Source organism: Tamandua tetradactyla, chromosome 16, assembly GCF_023851605.1.
Source record: "Tamandua tetradactyla isolate mTamTet1 chromosome 16, mTamTet1.pri, whole genome shotgun sequence".
Classification (NCBI taxonomy): Eukaryota; Metazoa; Chordata; class Mammalia; order Pilosa; family Myrmecophagidae; genus Tamandua; species Tamandua tetradactyla.
The window spans coordinates 17,381,994-17,395,121 of record NC_135342.1 but is presented as its reverse complement, the minus strand read 5'-3'; the positions used below and the strand labels follow the sequence as shown (position 1 = coordinate 17,395,121).

The window sequence follows — 13,128 nt, the reverse complement described above, 5'->3', positions numbered from 1 at the left end:
GATGGAGACATGTCGTCACCTAATCCAGCTTAACAGCCACTCTTGATTAAATCGCATCTCCAAGGAGATGATCTAATTACAGTTTCAAGCACAGTATTGAATAGGGATTATTCTGCCTTTATGAGACAGGATTTTGATAAAACATGGCTTTTCTAGGGTACATACATCCTTTCAAACCAGCATCCCCTGTCATGCTTCATCTTGGTTTCCTGTTTTATTTACTTCAAAATGCATTTGGTTTCTTATTTGTTTCCCCATGCCGCCAGTATGTTGCTGCAGGAGGAAAGAGCCTTATTTGTTATTTTTAGCACTTACAACATGGCCGGGCATATAACAAGTTCCCAAATGTTCACCTACATAATGACTTTCTTCTGCATCACTTCTGGAGCTCATCTGCATTGTGTTTGAGTCTCTTGCAGACCATGTGCCTTGCTTTTGCTCAATGTAAAAAAGAATGACTGATAACTTTGTAAACTGGACTTCTTTTTCTACTTCTGTTTCCCTATCTGATTGTCCACTAAATATCCAATGACGCCAACTCTCTGTGAGTTAAAGCTGGCAGTTGATTGGTGGCTTTTGTCTCCACCCAGGAAGCATATCAGCACATGCATGTGCTAGCACATAGGGTCAAGATGGAGAGTAAAGGCCTGAGAAATGAAGCTTGTGCAAAAGCCCCCTATCAGATTTACAAACTGAGCTTCCCTGTCCTGGAGGTTTGTTGAGGTCAAGCCCTCCTCGACTTCTGAATGCACACATGGGTGGTGGAGTACCATCATCCCGGGAAATCAAAGTATGGGGCAGGGTCAATGTGCCACACTGTCTTAGTCTGCCAGAGCTGCTGTGATGCGTGTCACACCATGGCTGGTGTGAGCAGCGAGAGTGAATTGACTCATGGTTTTAGAGGCCGGAGGCCCATGCACAGTGTTGGCAGTGTCCTGCCACCTTTTGTGGTCTAGGGTTCCAATGCCCTGTCCGTGGGACTCCTTGACATGCCTCTGCCTGCGTCACATGGCAGTGTCTTGTCTCCTCCTGGGGCTTTCCTCCAACTTGTGGCCTCTGTCTTCCAGCTTCCTCCTGTTTCTGGTGTCTGCTGAATGATGGCACCTGAGCGTCCTGTCTCTGTGGAGCCTGGAGCCTGCCACATGGAGCAGGACTCAGCCTGATTCTGTTTTCCTTCAACTGCAGTTGCCAGAAGGTCCTGCTGACAAATGGGTCACACCAAAGGAAGGCAGATGAGGCTAAGCACAATGTCTTTTGTTGGGGCCCATGAGGCAATGCACACATGCACCTTCCACACAAAAGGAACCCTAGTGGTTTGGGTGCATTTACATGAAACCAGGAAGTTTTGTCACCATCACTTAAATGGCACACAGTGAGTCACTAGCAACATTTCCAGACTTCCATATGTCTTTGGAATGCTACCATGTCCAGGCTCAGGATATTCGGCATAACATTGCTACTGAAAATAACAAAGTCTAATAATGATTCAATGGTCATTGTTCTTGTAGGGTCTCATATGGGATACCCTTCTTATCTCCTCCTTTTATGGATGCGTAAGCTGAGTCCCAGTGGTAGGGTGAAGCTCATCAGCCTGGACATAAGGTTGTGTGGAAGTTTAGAGGGCCCTACAGGGGGTGTCTGGTCCATGCCTCGCTTCTGGCTTCTGAGAGGACTTGGCAGCAATCCTTGGTGTTTCTTGGCTTGTGGTATAGCTTAGTTTCTTCCTTCATCACCATGTGGCAATATTTGTTGTGTCCACCTGTTTCTTCTCTGCTTCCTATAGGGATACCAGTCACCCTGGGTGAGGGACCCACCCTCCTCCAGGGTCATTCATCTTAACCTGCTGAATTGCATTGGCAATGACCCTATTTCCAAATAAGGTCGCATTCTGAAGTAGTAGAGGTTAGGTCTTCAACATATCTTTTCAGGTTTCACAATTAAACCCATAAACATTGGGTAAAGTGTTAGCATACCAGTAACCAATATACAAAGAATCCTCTAGAATAACCAAATAAAACTCTCTTGCATTGAGTTCTCAGGCATGGGATACCATGCTAGAAGGCTTGACTGCAGCTGCTGGCCTTCCCGATACAGTCAGACAGAAAGTAGAACCTTGGGAGGTGTGGTGGCCTCTGAGATGCCCAATGCCTATCTGAGACCACGGGCTACCACCAGCAATGGCTGCTGCTGCAGGTGAGGCCTGTTCCCACACACGGGGTCCTTTGCAGGTGTCTGGGGCCAGGGACTCCCTTGTAGCCTTCCTGAGCTCTGCAGCCTAAGACACTTCCTCCTCACCTCCCTTCCTCTCTCTGTCACTCCCTGGGGCCTGACCTGCGTCCCTGTCTCATGGGCCCCCAGCTTCCTGATGCCCTTTCCATTTTTCCCTCCCAGGCGATGCCCCTCATGAATCTCTTACTTGGCTAATTGCATCTTGGTGTCTGTTTCTCAGAGTACCTGATGAACCTACTTTGTACCTTGGGTCGCCTGTTACCCAGAGGGTTTTGGAGCAGCCTTCAAAGCAGCGTGGGGCTGTGAGAGCCATGTCTTTTTACAGGCAATTCAGGGCCTAAGGACCGCCTGGCCTGGTGGTCTTCCTGCTTTGCTGGAATGTCATCAGAGCCTTTGGGCTGCCTCTTGGCATGAGAGCCATGTCACAGGGTAGTGCCTCACTCCGCCAACCTTCTCAGCCCCCACATGGTAGGAGGAGCTCTGAAAGAGACAGGACAGCCTAGCTTCGTGTCCGAGCTTGGAGGGGCAAGGCAAGTTAACTAGCAGCCTCATGACCACCTTCTAACCACGGCACCCTGTCAGTGTGGGTTGGTTTCTCAGAATTTGAGTCTCCTTTCTCTTTCTCCACCCCCACCCCCTCTGCAGGAACGTTGATGGTCTGCATAGTGATTGGTGCCCGAAAGCTTGGGGTCAACCCAGACAACATCGTGACACCCATTGCAGCCAGCCTGGGAGACCTCATCACACAGTCCATCCTGGCTTTGGTTAGCAGCTTCTTCTATAAACACAAAGGTGGGCAGGGCTCCCAAGAGGAGCACCAGCATGGCTGGGCAAGGCAGCATTAAAGTTGGGTACTGCTCCAACAGCAAGGAGCCTGAAGTATCATTGAACCCCAAATCTTTTTATAGAAGGAGAACCTGAGGCCACATGGCAGGTGGACGTATTCTACAGCAAGTGCCTCAAGCTCTCCAAGCTGTGTTCAGGGAGCGATAGACAACTCAGTTCTCTGCAAATATAGATTATTACTGTCAGCCTTTTGAACAGAGGAAACCAAGGAGGTCCGCAGAGGGCCTGAAGATAGGTGGGTGGCCTGGCCACCTGGTGTCCTCACAGGGTGGGTCTCTCCTTGGGGAAGCAGTTCCCCTGGGACGCATAGAAACCACCCAACGAGAAACATAAGAGCTGTGGGCAGCAGCAACTGCAGGATGTGCCCTCCCTGAAGGCAAGGGATGAGAGGAGCCTGGACCCCAGGAGGTGGTCTGGTGGTCAGTGGCAGAGGGAGTACTTGCATGGCCTTTCTCAGCTTTAGGCTGCAGTCAGGAAGCACCCCCAGCCAGTCACTTTATTGTCTCCAGGTTCTGGAAACCAAAAGCCTGAAATCAGGGTGTGGCCCTGCTCTCTCTGTGCCTGTAGGGAAGACTCTGTCCTGGGCCCCTCCAGCTTCTGGTTGCTCATATCTGTGGCAATCCCTGGTTTGTAGACACATCTGCCTCTGTCCTCGTGTGGCACTTCCTCCCCAGTGCCTGTCTGTCTGTCTCTGTCCAGTTCTCTTCTTGTAGGGACACCAGTCATATTGGACCAGGGCACACTAATCCAGTTTGGCCTCATTTTAACTAATCACATATTCAAAGATCATGTTCCCAAATGTGGTCACATCCCCAAGACCGGGAGTGAGGACTTAGACATATCTTTTGGGGACCCAGTTCAACTTATATCAGGCCTTAACTCCACCATGGGCCTGATCTTCCTTTCTCTCCTGTGCTGGGCAGGCGGCACAGCTCTAGTGCAGAGGATTTTCCCCTTGCTGGGTTTCTGCAGCTGACCACCCCTCCTGAGTGCCACACTTTTGCACACACCTTGTCATTTCAGAGCCTCAGATACCTGTGGGTGGGCACCAAGAACATCGCAAACAGGGATGAATACAGTAGGGTGTGGTGGGACTTGTGGTGATGTTCAGTGGAATGAAATGCCCAAGCTAAAGCAAACAGCCAGCGAGACTCCAATTTATTGTTGCCATGTGGAAATATGGACCCAGTGACTTTTGAAACCCACGAGTTTTTAAGTGTTGGCAAGTCAAGCAAATGACACAACTCTGGTTTATTGCTCAACAGTACAAGGACCCTTTCCGTCCCAGCACTGGGGTGTCTCATTGCCGTCCTTGGTGTTGCTTCCTGTTTTAGTTCCCTTGGCTGCTCAAGCAAGGGCCATGCCATGGGTAGGTTTAAAGAAAAGGGTTTTAATAACTCCTGGTTTTGAGACTAAGTGGAAGTTCAAATCAGGGGTCATCAAGGCACCTTTCTTTCTGAAGGCTGGCATTCTGGGGCTGGCAGCTGATGAAGCTGACGACACCTCTCCTGGCCTCTCCATTGTCTTCTGGTTCTGTTGAATTCCAGCTTCTTGCTTCCCATTGCTTTCTCTCTGTCTGTCTGGGTTTCATTTTATTTAGAGAGACTCCAGTAATAGTATGAAGACCCATCCTAGGCCATGCTCTAACTGAAGTCACCTCATTAAAGGTCCTTCTTAGAATGGGTTCACACCCACATGAGTGGGTTATGTTTATGGGCATGTTTTTCTGGGGTATGTACAGCTCTAAGTCACTATACTTGCCTTAATGATACTTAGCAGTTGGAAATATCTGGAAGATTCTCAGAGTTCAGGTAAGTGGCAATGAAGATCTAGGGAGTAGAATGAGATGAATTAATTTTATTTTTAAACCAAACTGAATTTAAAACAAGAACATTCGTGTGGGTGTCAATTATTTGAGCTATCTTTGCAAAATAAATGAGTTACTTGCCTCTGTGGGCCCTTCCCCTTTGCTTCCTCCTGAAACGTGTATTTTAACACAAGACTTATTAGACATTAACTCATTGTCCGATTGTCCAGAGCTCTGATTAGGCTATGACCTTCTCTCTGCACTGAAGTGAGTCAGTGGACCTGTGGCCCCTATTGGGTAACTCTGGTCTGAGTGGGTGGATGAACAGCTGACTCTACCACCCCTCTGGTGGTCAGGCTTGCCGAGTAGGTGGGGAGATGAGCTACATATAGAGGAAATATCCCATTACAGTGCTTGGGACAATGTGAGCTGCAACTATGTCTTTAGGGCCTTGTGAGTAGCCCTGTGAAAACGGGGCTCGAATCAAAAGTGTCCTGTAAGTCAAGGCTCCTATGGGCTGCTGCTTCTCTGAGAAGACAGGTCTCCTCCTGTCTTCTGCAATGGTGTACAGTGCTCAGCCATTTCTACCATGAAATCTTTTGTTTCTAGCTTGATTTGGGCACCTGTTCCCTCCAGTTGTCCATGACGATGGGCTTCCCCTGTGGCCAAGAAGTTGACTATAATGTTTGGTGCAGGGAAGGGCACAAGAACACGAGGGAGATGTTCGCGGTGATCCTGGCCCTGAGAAACGGGATGTGGGACACACACCTGTGCCTGGACCCTGAGTGTTGGGGCCAAGACAGCAAGTGGCTACTTGGCAGAAAGGGTGTAAACTGTCCTCAACACTGTGCTCTGAAGGGTGGGGCTGGGGTGAGATGGCCCTTCTAGAGGAGGCCAGTACCAGGAAGATGCTCTCTTGTTCTGTGTCTGGAAGGTGAACTCACATGTACACTACGAGATAGTAAGGCGGGAAGAAACCTGGCACCCACATGTAGGCCTGAAGGTGCCAGGAGCCATCTCGTTTCACAGTGAGGCTGACCTAACCTCAGGTTCATCTTACTGGTTACACAGGTCACTACGAGGCCGGCTGTGGCCAGTGCAAAACAGAGGCCCAGGAGCCTGGAGATCACATGGGACTGGGCCTTCTCAGGGAGCAGGGCTGGAGGTCATAGTCTCAATGCTGGCTGTACACCAATCGTGGCTGTAGCCCTGACCTCACTGCCTTACTAGCTGTGTGTCCTGGGAGGGTCACCTCCTGAAGCTTCTGTTTCTGCACGTTGCCTCTCGGTGGGGTCGTTGAGAAGATGAAATGAGATCACATGTGTTAAGTGCTTAGCGCAGTGCTGCCACAGAGTCTGCATCCCATACATGGTATCGTTAACAAGAATAACAGCAGTAAGGCGGGGTGGAGAGAGAGAAGAGGCAAAATCGCCAAGCTTCAGAGATCCAAAGTGAATGTGGCAGGAATTCACGACAGGAGCTTCTCCACTTGTACAAGGGGATGGTGAAAGTCCTCTCACAGTCGGGGAAGACAGCCCACCCTACCCTCAGCCCTCTGGTGCCCTTCCTTGGTCCCCACAACCCAGACCAGGCCGGGGCATGCCCCTCTCCAAATCCTCTGGCCAGGCCAGCATAAGCTGTGTATTCCTTTCTTCCCAGACACGTGGTATCTGGCGCCACTGGTGTGTGCTGGCTTCATTGCTCTGATCCCACTGGGGGTCGTCATTGGCCAGCAGAGCCCACCGGTCATGAGGGTCCTGAAGTTCGGGTGGTTCCCCATCATCCTGGCCATGCTCATCAGCAGGTGAGCAGGAGAGCAAGGCCACTGCCCCTTCTCTCTCTCCCTCCCCCAGCCCAGCTGCGGTCATCGGGGGGGAACACAGGGTCACCCGTGCGACTCCTCACTAGCTCCCAGTACTAGCAGAGTAGTCCCACTGTGCTTTTCTCTTTCAATGAGTACCTTGCCTCTCTCCATTCTAAAAGAGGCAATTCTGTTTACTGTGACCAGTGTAACAGCTTTCCAGGAAGAGTCAAAATGGGGAAAGTCAGATGAGTCCACTGTCCCACAGCTCATGGGCATGTGGTGTGACTGTCACAGCTCGTGGACATGTGGATTTTGTGTAGGGAAGGAAAGTGGGGGCCAAGGCTGGCAGACAGCGTGATGGGGCAATGTGCACAGAAAGGGTTTAAAAGGCTGCTCGAATTGTAGCCTTGCTCAGCCCTAACACCGTCTGCTCTCTGCAGTTTCGGAGGGCTCATCTTGAGCAGAACCATCTCTGGACAGCAATAACAAGGCATGGCCATATTCACTCCCGTTATCTGTGGTGGGTACCTGAGTGACCGCCATGCGCCCAGGGTCCCTGAGCAGGGCCAGTTCCCAGGTCAGTGCCGAACTACCCAGCAAGGACTCTGGGCTCTGGCTCAGACCCTCAGAGGCGGACTTTGAAGCCGAGCCACAGGCCAGCCATGTGGGCACGACTGGGGCAGGATTTTCCCAGATGGAAGGAGTCCTGGAGCTCGTCAGCACCACCTGACCCGAGCTTCCTAGAAAGAGCTGAGTCCTAAGACTTCAAGACACATGGTGTGGAGAGTTTAACCCAGAATTTGCTGGCGGTCTGCCGGCTGAGTGTGGCCTCAGAACTGATTGTTCGGCTCTCACGCTTCTTGTTATTTTGTTTTGTTTTTAACCTTTTATTTTGAAATACTTTCCTACTTCCAAGACAGTTACAAAAATAACAGAAACACTATACATGGACTCGAACACACCCTACCCCCAGATCCACCTGCTTTAACATTTTGCCACATTTGCTGTACTAGTCTATCCATAAATGCATCTGTTTTTTATCAATCCAGTTTCTGGTCTCGAGTGCAGGCTCTGCACATGATGCTCTTGAACAATTTTGCTGCCATGGACGTTTTCTAAAAGAATATTAAATCATGTGACAACCCTCAGTGCAGTTATCAAATTCAAGAAATTTAATACAAATATAGTTTTACAGTGATATTCCAGTTTTTTTGTGTTTAGTAATGTCCCTTTGAGCCTTTCTCCTCCCTTGTCAGAGCCCATCTGGGATCATGTGTTGCATTTAATTGTCACTGTCTCTTTACCTTTTTCTTTCCAGGGCATCACAGACAGATTGGACCAAACATATGCTCTGAGTATATGATGAGGGTCACTCTGCTTTGTCCAGAGCCAGGATGGGGCCCCAGAGAGGCTCAGGCCAGCTCCTGCTGAGCTGGGGAGGGTGGGCAGCCGGGGCCATGGGGTCTCTGATGCTGTTCCTTTTGTGATGCAGCCCTCACCCTTTACTGCAGTCCTCTGACTGCTTTCTGGCACTTTGAAAAAGATGCTTCTGGCCCATTCTTGCTGCTCACTGGTGGCATCTGTGGGGTGCAGAGCCCTGAAGCTTCTCTTTTGGCCGTCTTGATAGGGCACATTTATTTTCATTTTAAATTTAAATTTATTAATGTCATTTAAAAATCAGACCTTTAACCATAAAACTCTTGATTTCTGCATTCTTCCTAGAAATTAGAGGCATGACAATATTGGGTTTACAGCCCGGGTTTGCAGCAGTCAGCTAGAGTGTAGCATCGGTTGTGTCCAGCCCTCCTTGAGATAGGACTTGTGTTTTCTGGTTTGTCTCACTCCCCCACCTCCTGCTACCTTACAACTGACCCCTTGCATGTTGTCTTTTAGGTCTAGACCTTGGAGGCATTTGCTTCAGTGGCCTCTGTTTTATGATCAAAGCTTGAATTTATGCCTGGTTTATTGTCAGGTTCTGAAGATGGGCTGGGCCAGTGTGGAGAGGTTCAGGCCTGCGCCAGTGGGATGCAAAAGTAGGCTTCTGACAAGCTTGGGTGTCACTGTGTCCCTAGCACCCCGGCTTTTGGGGGCCTGGCCTGGGTTCCCCACATCAGTGGGTCACCCGGCAGTCTGGTCCCCAGGGCCACCTGCAGCATCCACAGCCATGGCCGAGCTTCGTCTCTTGGCATCTCAGCTGCTTCAGGCCAAGAAGGCAGTAGGAATGAGCTGAGCAGGCAGGGCGCAGGGCAGGAGGGAACAGTGGGGTCCTGCTGCCCAAAGTGCAGACATGCCACTACTTTGTGGACACAGAGCTGCTTTGTTCACAGAAGCCAGAAAACTGGGTTTTATCTCAGAATGCCTAATCTGTGGATGCTGCTAATTAGCTTAGGTTCTTTTCATTTTTCTTTTTAAATCAAGTGCATGCCTAACAAGGCAGGTGTGTGACAGTTCTATGGACAGGTCCCTCTGCGTCAGCCCACAGCTGGCTTTCTAACCCTGGAGGTTCTGCTGTGAGTCTTGCCCATTAGAGAGTGTTCTCCCTGAGGCTGAGGAAACACAGCGGACAGCCCCCATCCCCTTTCAGCCACCCTGCAGAGGAGAATTAGCCTGAACCCTTTTCCACCCTCCATGGAAGCCTGGAGCCTCCTTCAGTGAATTTCAGGGAGGTGCATGCACACGTGGTTTTCTTGGACTCGTGCTTTTGCTTGTGGGTTCTGTCAGTTTTAGGCTTTATTGCTCCATCCATGACCTCACTTTCCCAAGAGTCCCCCAAAAAATGCCCCTCCTTGTGCGGCCCCAGGCATCTCTGGGTGTGGGAGATAGAGTAAAAAAATGTCTTTTCTCAAAAGCTCTTTAGGGCACCCAGCCAAGAGCGCACCTGACTGGACAGTCCTGTTACCGGTTGGTCATTTTCTCCCTTCTCCCCTTTCTTTCCCTGCTTCAGTGAAAAATCCTTTTCATTTTCTCCAGGATTCCAGCTTCAACATCGTTAAGTCTGGTTCCTGTTGACACCTTGACCTTGAGGTCTGACTGTCACCACAGTGGCTCATGAAGCTGTTTTCCCATCCACTCTGCTCTCCTCCTCACCCTTGGTCCCCGTGTTTCCTCCTTCCTTTCCACTCTGTCGGCTGTTGAGGTGATGTGGCCTGTACACCACCCAGGTGAGGTCTGGGCCACCTTTGCTTGGTCCCAAGGGTGCTCTGTATCCGGTGGGAGGAGAGGAAAAGGTCACGGCTCAGTCAGTCCCAGCAGGCTTCCTGGAGGAAGTGAGTGTCAAGTAACGGCTGCCACCTCCTCCTAGGTGTTGGTGGCAACCTGGTGGCCATTCAGACCAGCCAGATCTCAACCCACCTGCACATCTGCGGCACACCTGGGGTCCTGCCCCTCCTGATGAAGAGATTCTGGCCTAACCCATGCTCCCTTTTCTGTGCCTCAGGTAGGTCTTGCGTCTTCCAGGGCTACGTGGCCATTTCTTTGAGTGAGCAAAAGCTGAAGTCACCGGATTCTGCTGTGTGTGGCCAGTGAGGCCCTCGTCAGGGACCCCTCCAGGCACCAGCTTCTCACAGAGACCTCAGCCCCCCAGCCCTCCCTTGTCTTCATTCATGCACTCAAGAAATATTTATTGAATCTCTACCAAGTACAGATACATGGTGGTGGAAAGAGAAAGTTGACTTTTTGTCCCCATGGGCTCCATGATCTAGAACAGCAGATAAAAAAACCAATGAAACAAGTAATTGCAAACTGTGATACAGTCTAAAAGGCAAAGGCACAAAGTACAATTAAAAAGAGTTACAGGAGACCCTTAGGCTGGGGTGGACATTACTCCCTGAGGGTGAGCTGGCCATAGGGGAGCCTGGGCAAAGGCCCCCTGGCAGGAAGGAGCTGCCAGGTCTGAGGGACTGAATGGCCAGTGAGACTGAGCTGAAGGAGCAGGGAGAGAAGGAGGGAAGCAGGATCAGAGAGGTCGGAAGGCGCTGAGCATGTGAGGCCTTGAAACTTGAGGAAAGCAGGCTGGATGCTATTCTGACATCCGTGGGAAGCCTCTGGAGACGTTTTATCTTTTTATTGAAGGGTATGCTTGGTGGTAGCAGGGGTGTGAGTCACATCTCATAGAATGGGGGCACCCGAGGAGAACTTGGGGGTCGCCAGTCCCCCACTGTGGACAGGAGTGGGAGGCCAAGCATGGGGCTGGGGCTTCCCAGCTCCTGCTGTATGGCCTCCTGGTGGGGAGCCCCAGGGCCTGATGCTCTTGGGGTAATTGTGGCTCTGGGTACGTGCGATTGGGCCACTTCGAGTTGGTGAGGTTTCCTCAGTGGTAGAGATCTGCCCTGCAGTGTGTCCAAGTATCAGAGGAGATGTGGTGTCGTGTCTGCTATAGAAGGAGGCACTGTCAATGCCACATCCCTTCCCTGAAGGTCTTACAGAATTGACCTCATCGGCTGGCCTTGCCTCGCAGGATGCCAGAGGAGCCAGAAAGTACAGCTTTCTTCAGCCCCAGCTTCCTCAAAAACAGGGCAAGGCCTTTACCAGGGACTGGACCTTGCGTTTTCCAGGAAGGGCTGTGATTTAAACAAAAACATCTTCAGGGAGAGAGACAAGGTGGGACCCTAAGCAAAGGAAAGTCTCTGTGAGAGAAGCTTGCCATATTTAGATTTCAAGTAAAATTGGGCAGTAGAGTAGAGTAATGGTGAGGGATCAGAAGTGGGAGTCAGATCGAGAAGTCTCTTGTTGCCTGATAAAGTCATTTAGGTTGCGTTGCTTGGGAAATGGGCATGCCATTGAATCATTTTGAGCTGAGGTCTGTCAGAAGGACCTGTGCTCACTTGAAAGCCTGCTGCAGTGTTGAGCGATGTTTCTCACAGCTCTAGCATGCCTAGGAATCTTTGGGGGGCTTGTTAAATATAGATTCCTGGGCCCCATTCTCAGAGATTCTGATTCAGCAAGTCTGGTGTGGGGCCTGAGAATTTACATTTCTCCCAAGTTCCCAGGTGGTGGCAAAGCTACAGGTCCATGGACTATACTTAGTAGCACTGGTGTAGAGGCCAGAGAGGGACAGAAGGGAAAAGAGAGGACAAAGGCTGCATGACCAGCTGGTTCAGCAAAGGCCATGCCTATGAGGTCTGTAGAGAGGAAGGGACTTGAAAAGATGGAGTGTTCCATAGAAGGAACTCAGGAAAGAGTCGGGCTGGGGCTCAAAGCAGAGAGCTAACAGAGAAGGAGGAAGCAGAGGGGATGAGTGGAAACCAGAGGGATGTGTACATGGGGCCCAGGGAGTCAGGACTAGTCTCAGACTGGAGGTGTGATGTGTCTCCAAAGCATTGTTTAGAGCAATGCCTGATGAGTGGATGAGCTAAAGGTGCTCTTGAAGTAACTAGCAGGAGCCTACTTGATGCCAAACCCTCCTCTGAGTCCCCGGGGATGATAGAGAATGAGTGAAAGATGCTTTTCTGGATCTCATAGTTCATGGAAACTGATCATTGCCCTACATAATTCTTTTATTTTTTATTAGAGCTGTTGTATGCTTAAGGAAAAATCATGCATAAAATATGGAGATCCCGTATACTACCCTACTATTAGCACCTGGCATTAATGTGGTACCTTTGCTACAATGGAAAGAATAATTGTACTATTAACTAGTCCATGGATTATCGGGCTCATTGTATATGCTGTACAGTCCTATATTATTGCTTTGTTTTAATTTTTATTATAGTAATATGTACAACCTTAAATTTCCCTTTAATCACCCTAATTATTAATTGATAGAATTAAGTGAGGAAGATTGGGTACAGACTGAGGGCAGGGATCAATAAACTGGATTATTTCAGTTTTGGAAGCATTAATCCATCTGTTCAATCTCTGATTGAACAAATATTTATATGACTGTGGGCAAAATATTTTTTTTAATATTTTTATTGAGATATCTTCACACATATATAGTCCAACCATATTATACAATCAGTGGTCACAATATCATCACTTAGTTGTGTATTCATCACCATGATCATTTTTCTAACATTTGCATCTCTCCAGAAAAAGAAATGAAAAAAAAACAACTCATATCTCATACCCCTTACCCCTACCTCCCATTGGCCACCAATATTTCAATCTATCCAATTTTTTACCCCTTATTCCCCCTATTATTTATTTATTTTTTGTCCATATATTTTTACTTATCTGTCCATATGCTGGATAAAAGGAACCGCAGACACAAGGTTTTCATAATCACACAGTAACACTGTAAAAGCTATCATTATACAATCATCTTCAAGAGTCAAGGCTACTGGAACACAACTCTACAGTTTTGGGTACTTCCCTCTAGCCACTCCAATACACCATAAACTAAAAAGGAATATCTATATAATGCATAAGAATAACATCCAGGATAACCTCTCGACTCTGTTTGAAATCTCTCAGCCACCGACACTTTATTTTGTCTCATTTC

At 49.2% G+C, this 13,128-nt stretch overlaps 1 protein-coding gene across 2 annotated transcripts in view; it reads left to right on the top strand.

The window, feature by feature from the left end:
* LOC143658984 (solute carrier family 41 member 3-like) overlaps positions 1 to 11,761 on the top strand; it is a 47,719-nt gene extending 35,958 nt beyond the window's left edge. Inside the window, exons 4-6 of one of the 2 annotated variants that reach the window (XM_077131462.1) lie at positions 2,875 to 3,021; positions 6,542 to 6,686; positions 7,127 to 9,976. In XM_077131462.1, coding sequence (XP_076987577.1) covers positions 2,875 to 3,021; positions 6,542 to 6,686; positions 7,127 to 7,172 — 338 coding nt within the window. In that variant the 3' untranslated portion in view covers positions 7,173 to 9,976. The other variant, XM_077131461.1, reaches the window with a different exon arrangement.
* The last annotated feature ends 1,367 nt before the right edge of the window (positions 11,762 to 13,128 follow it).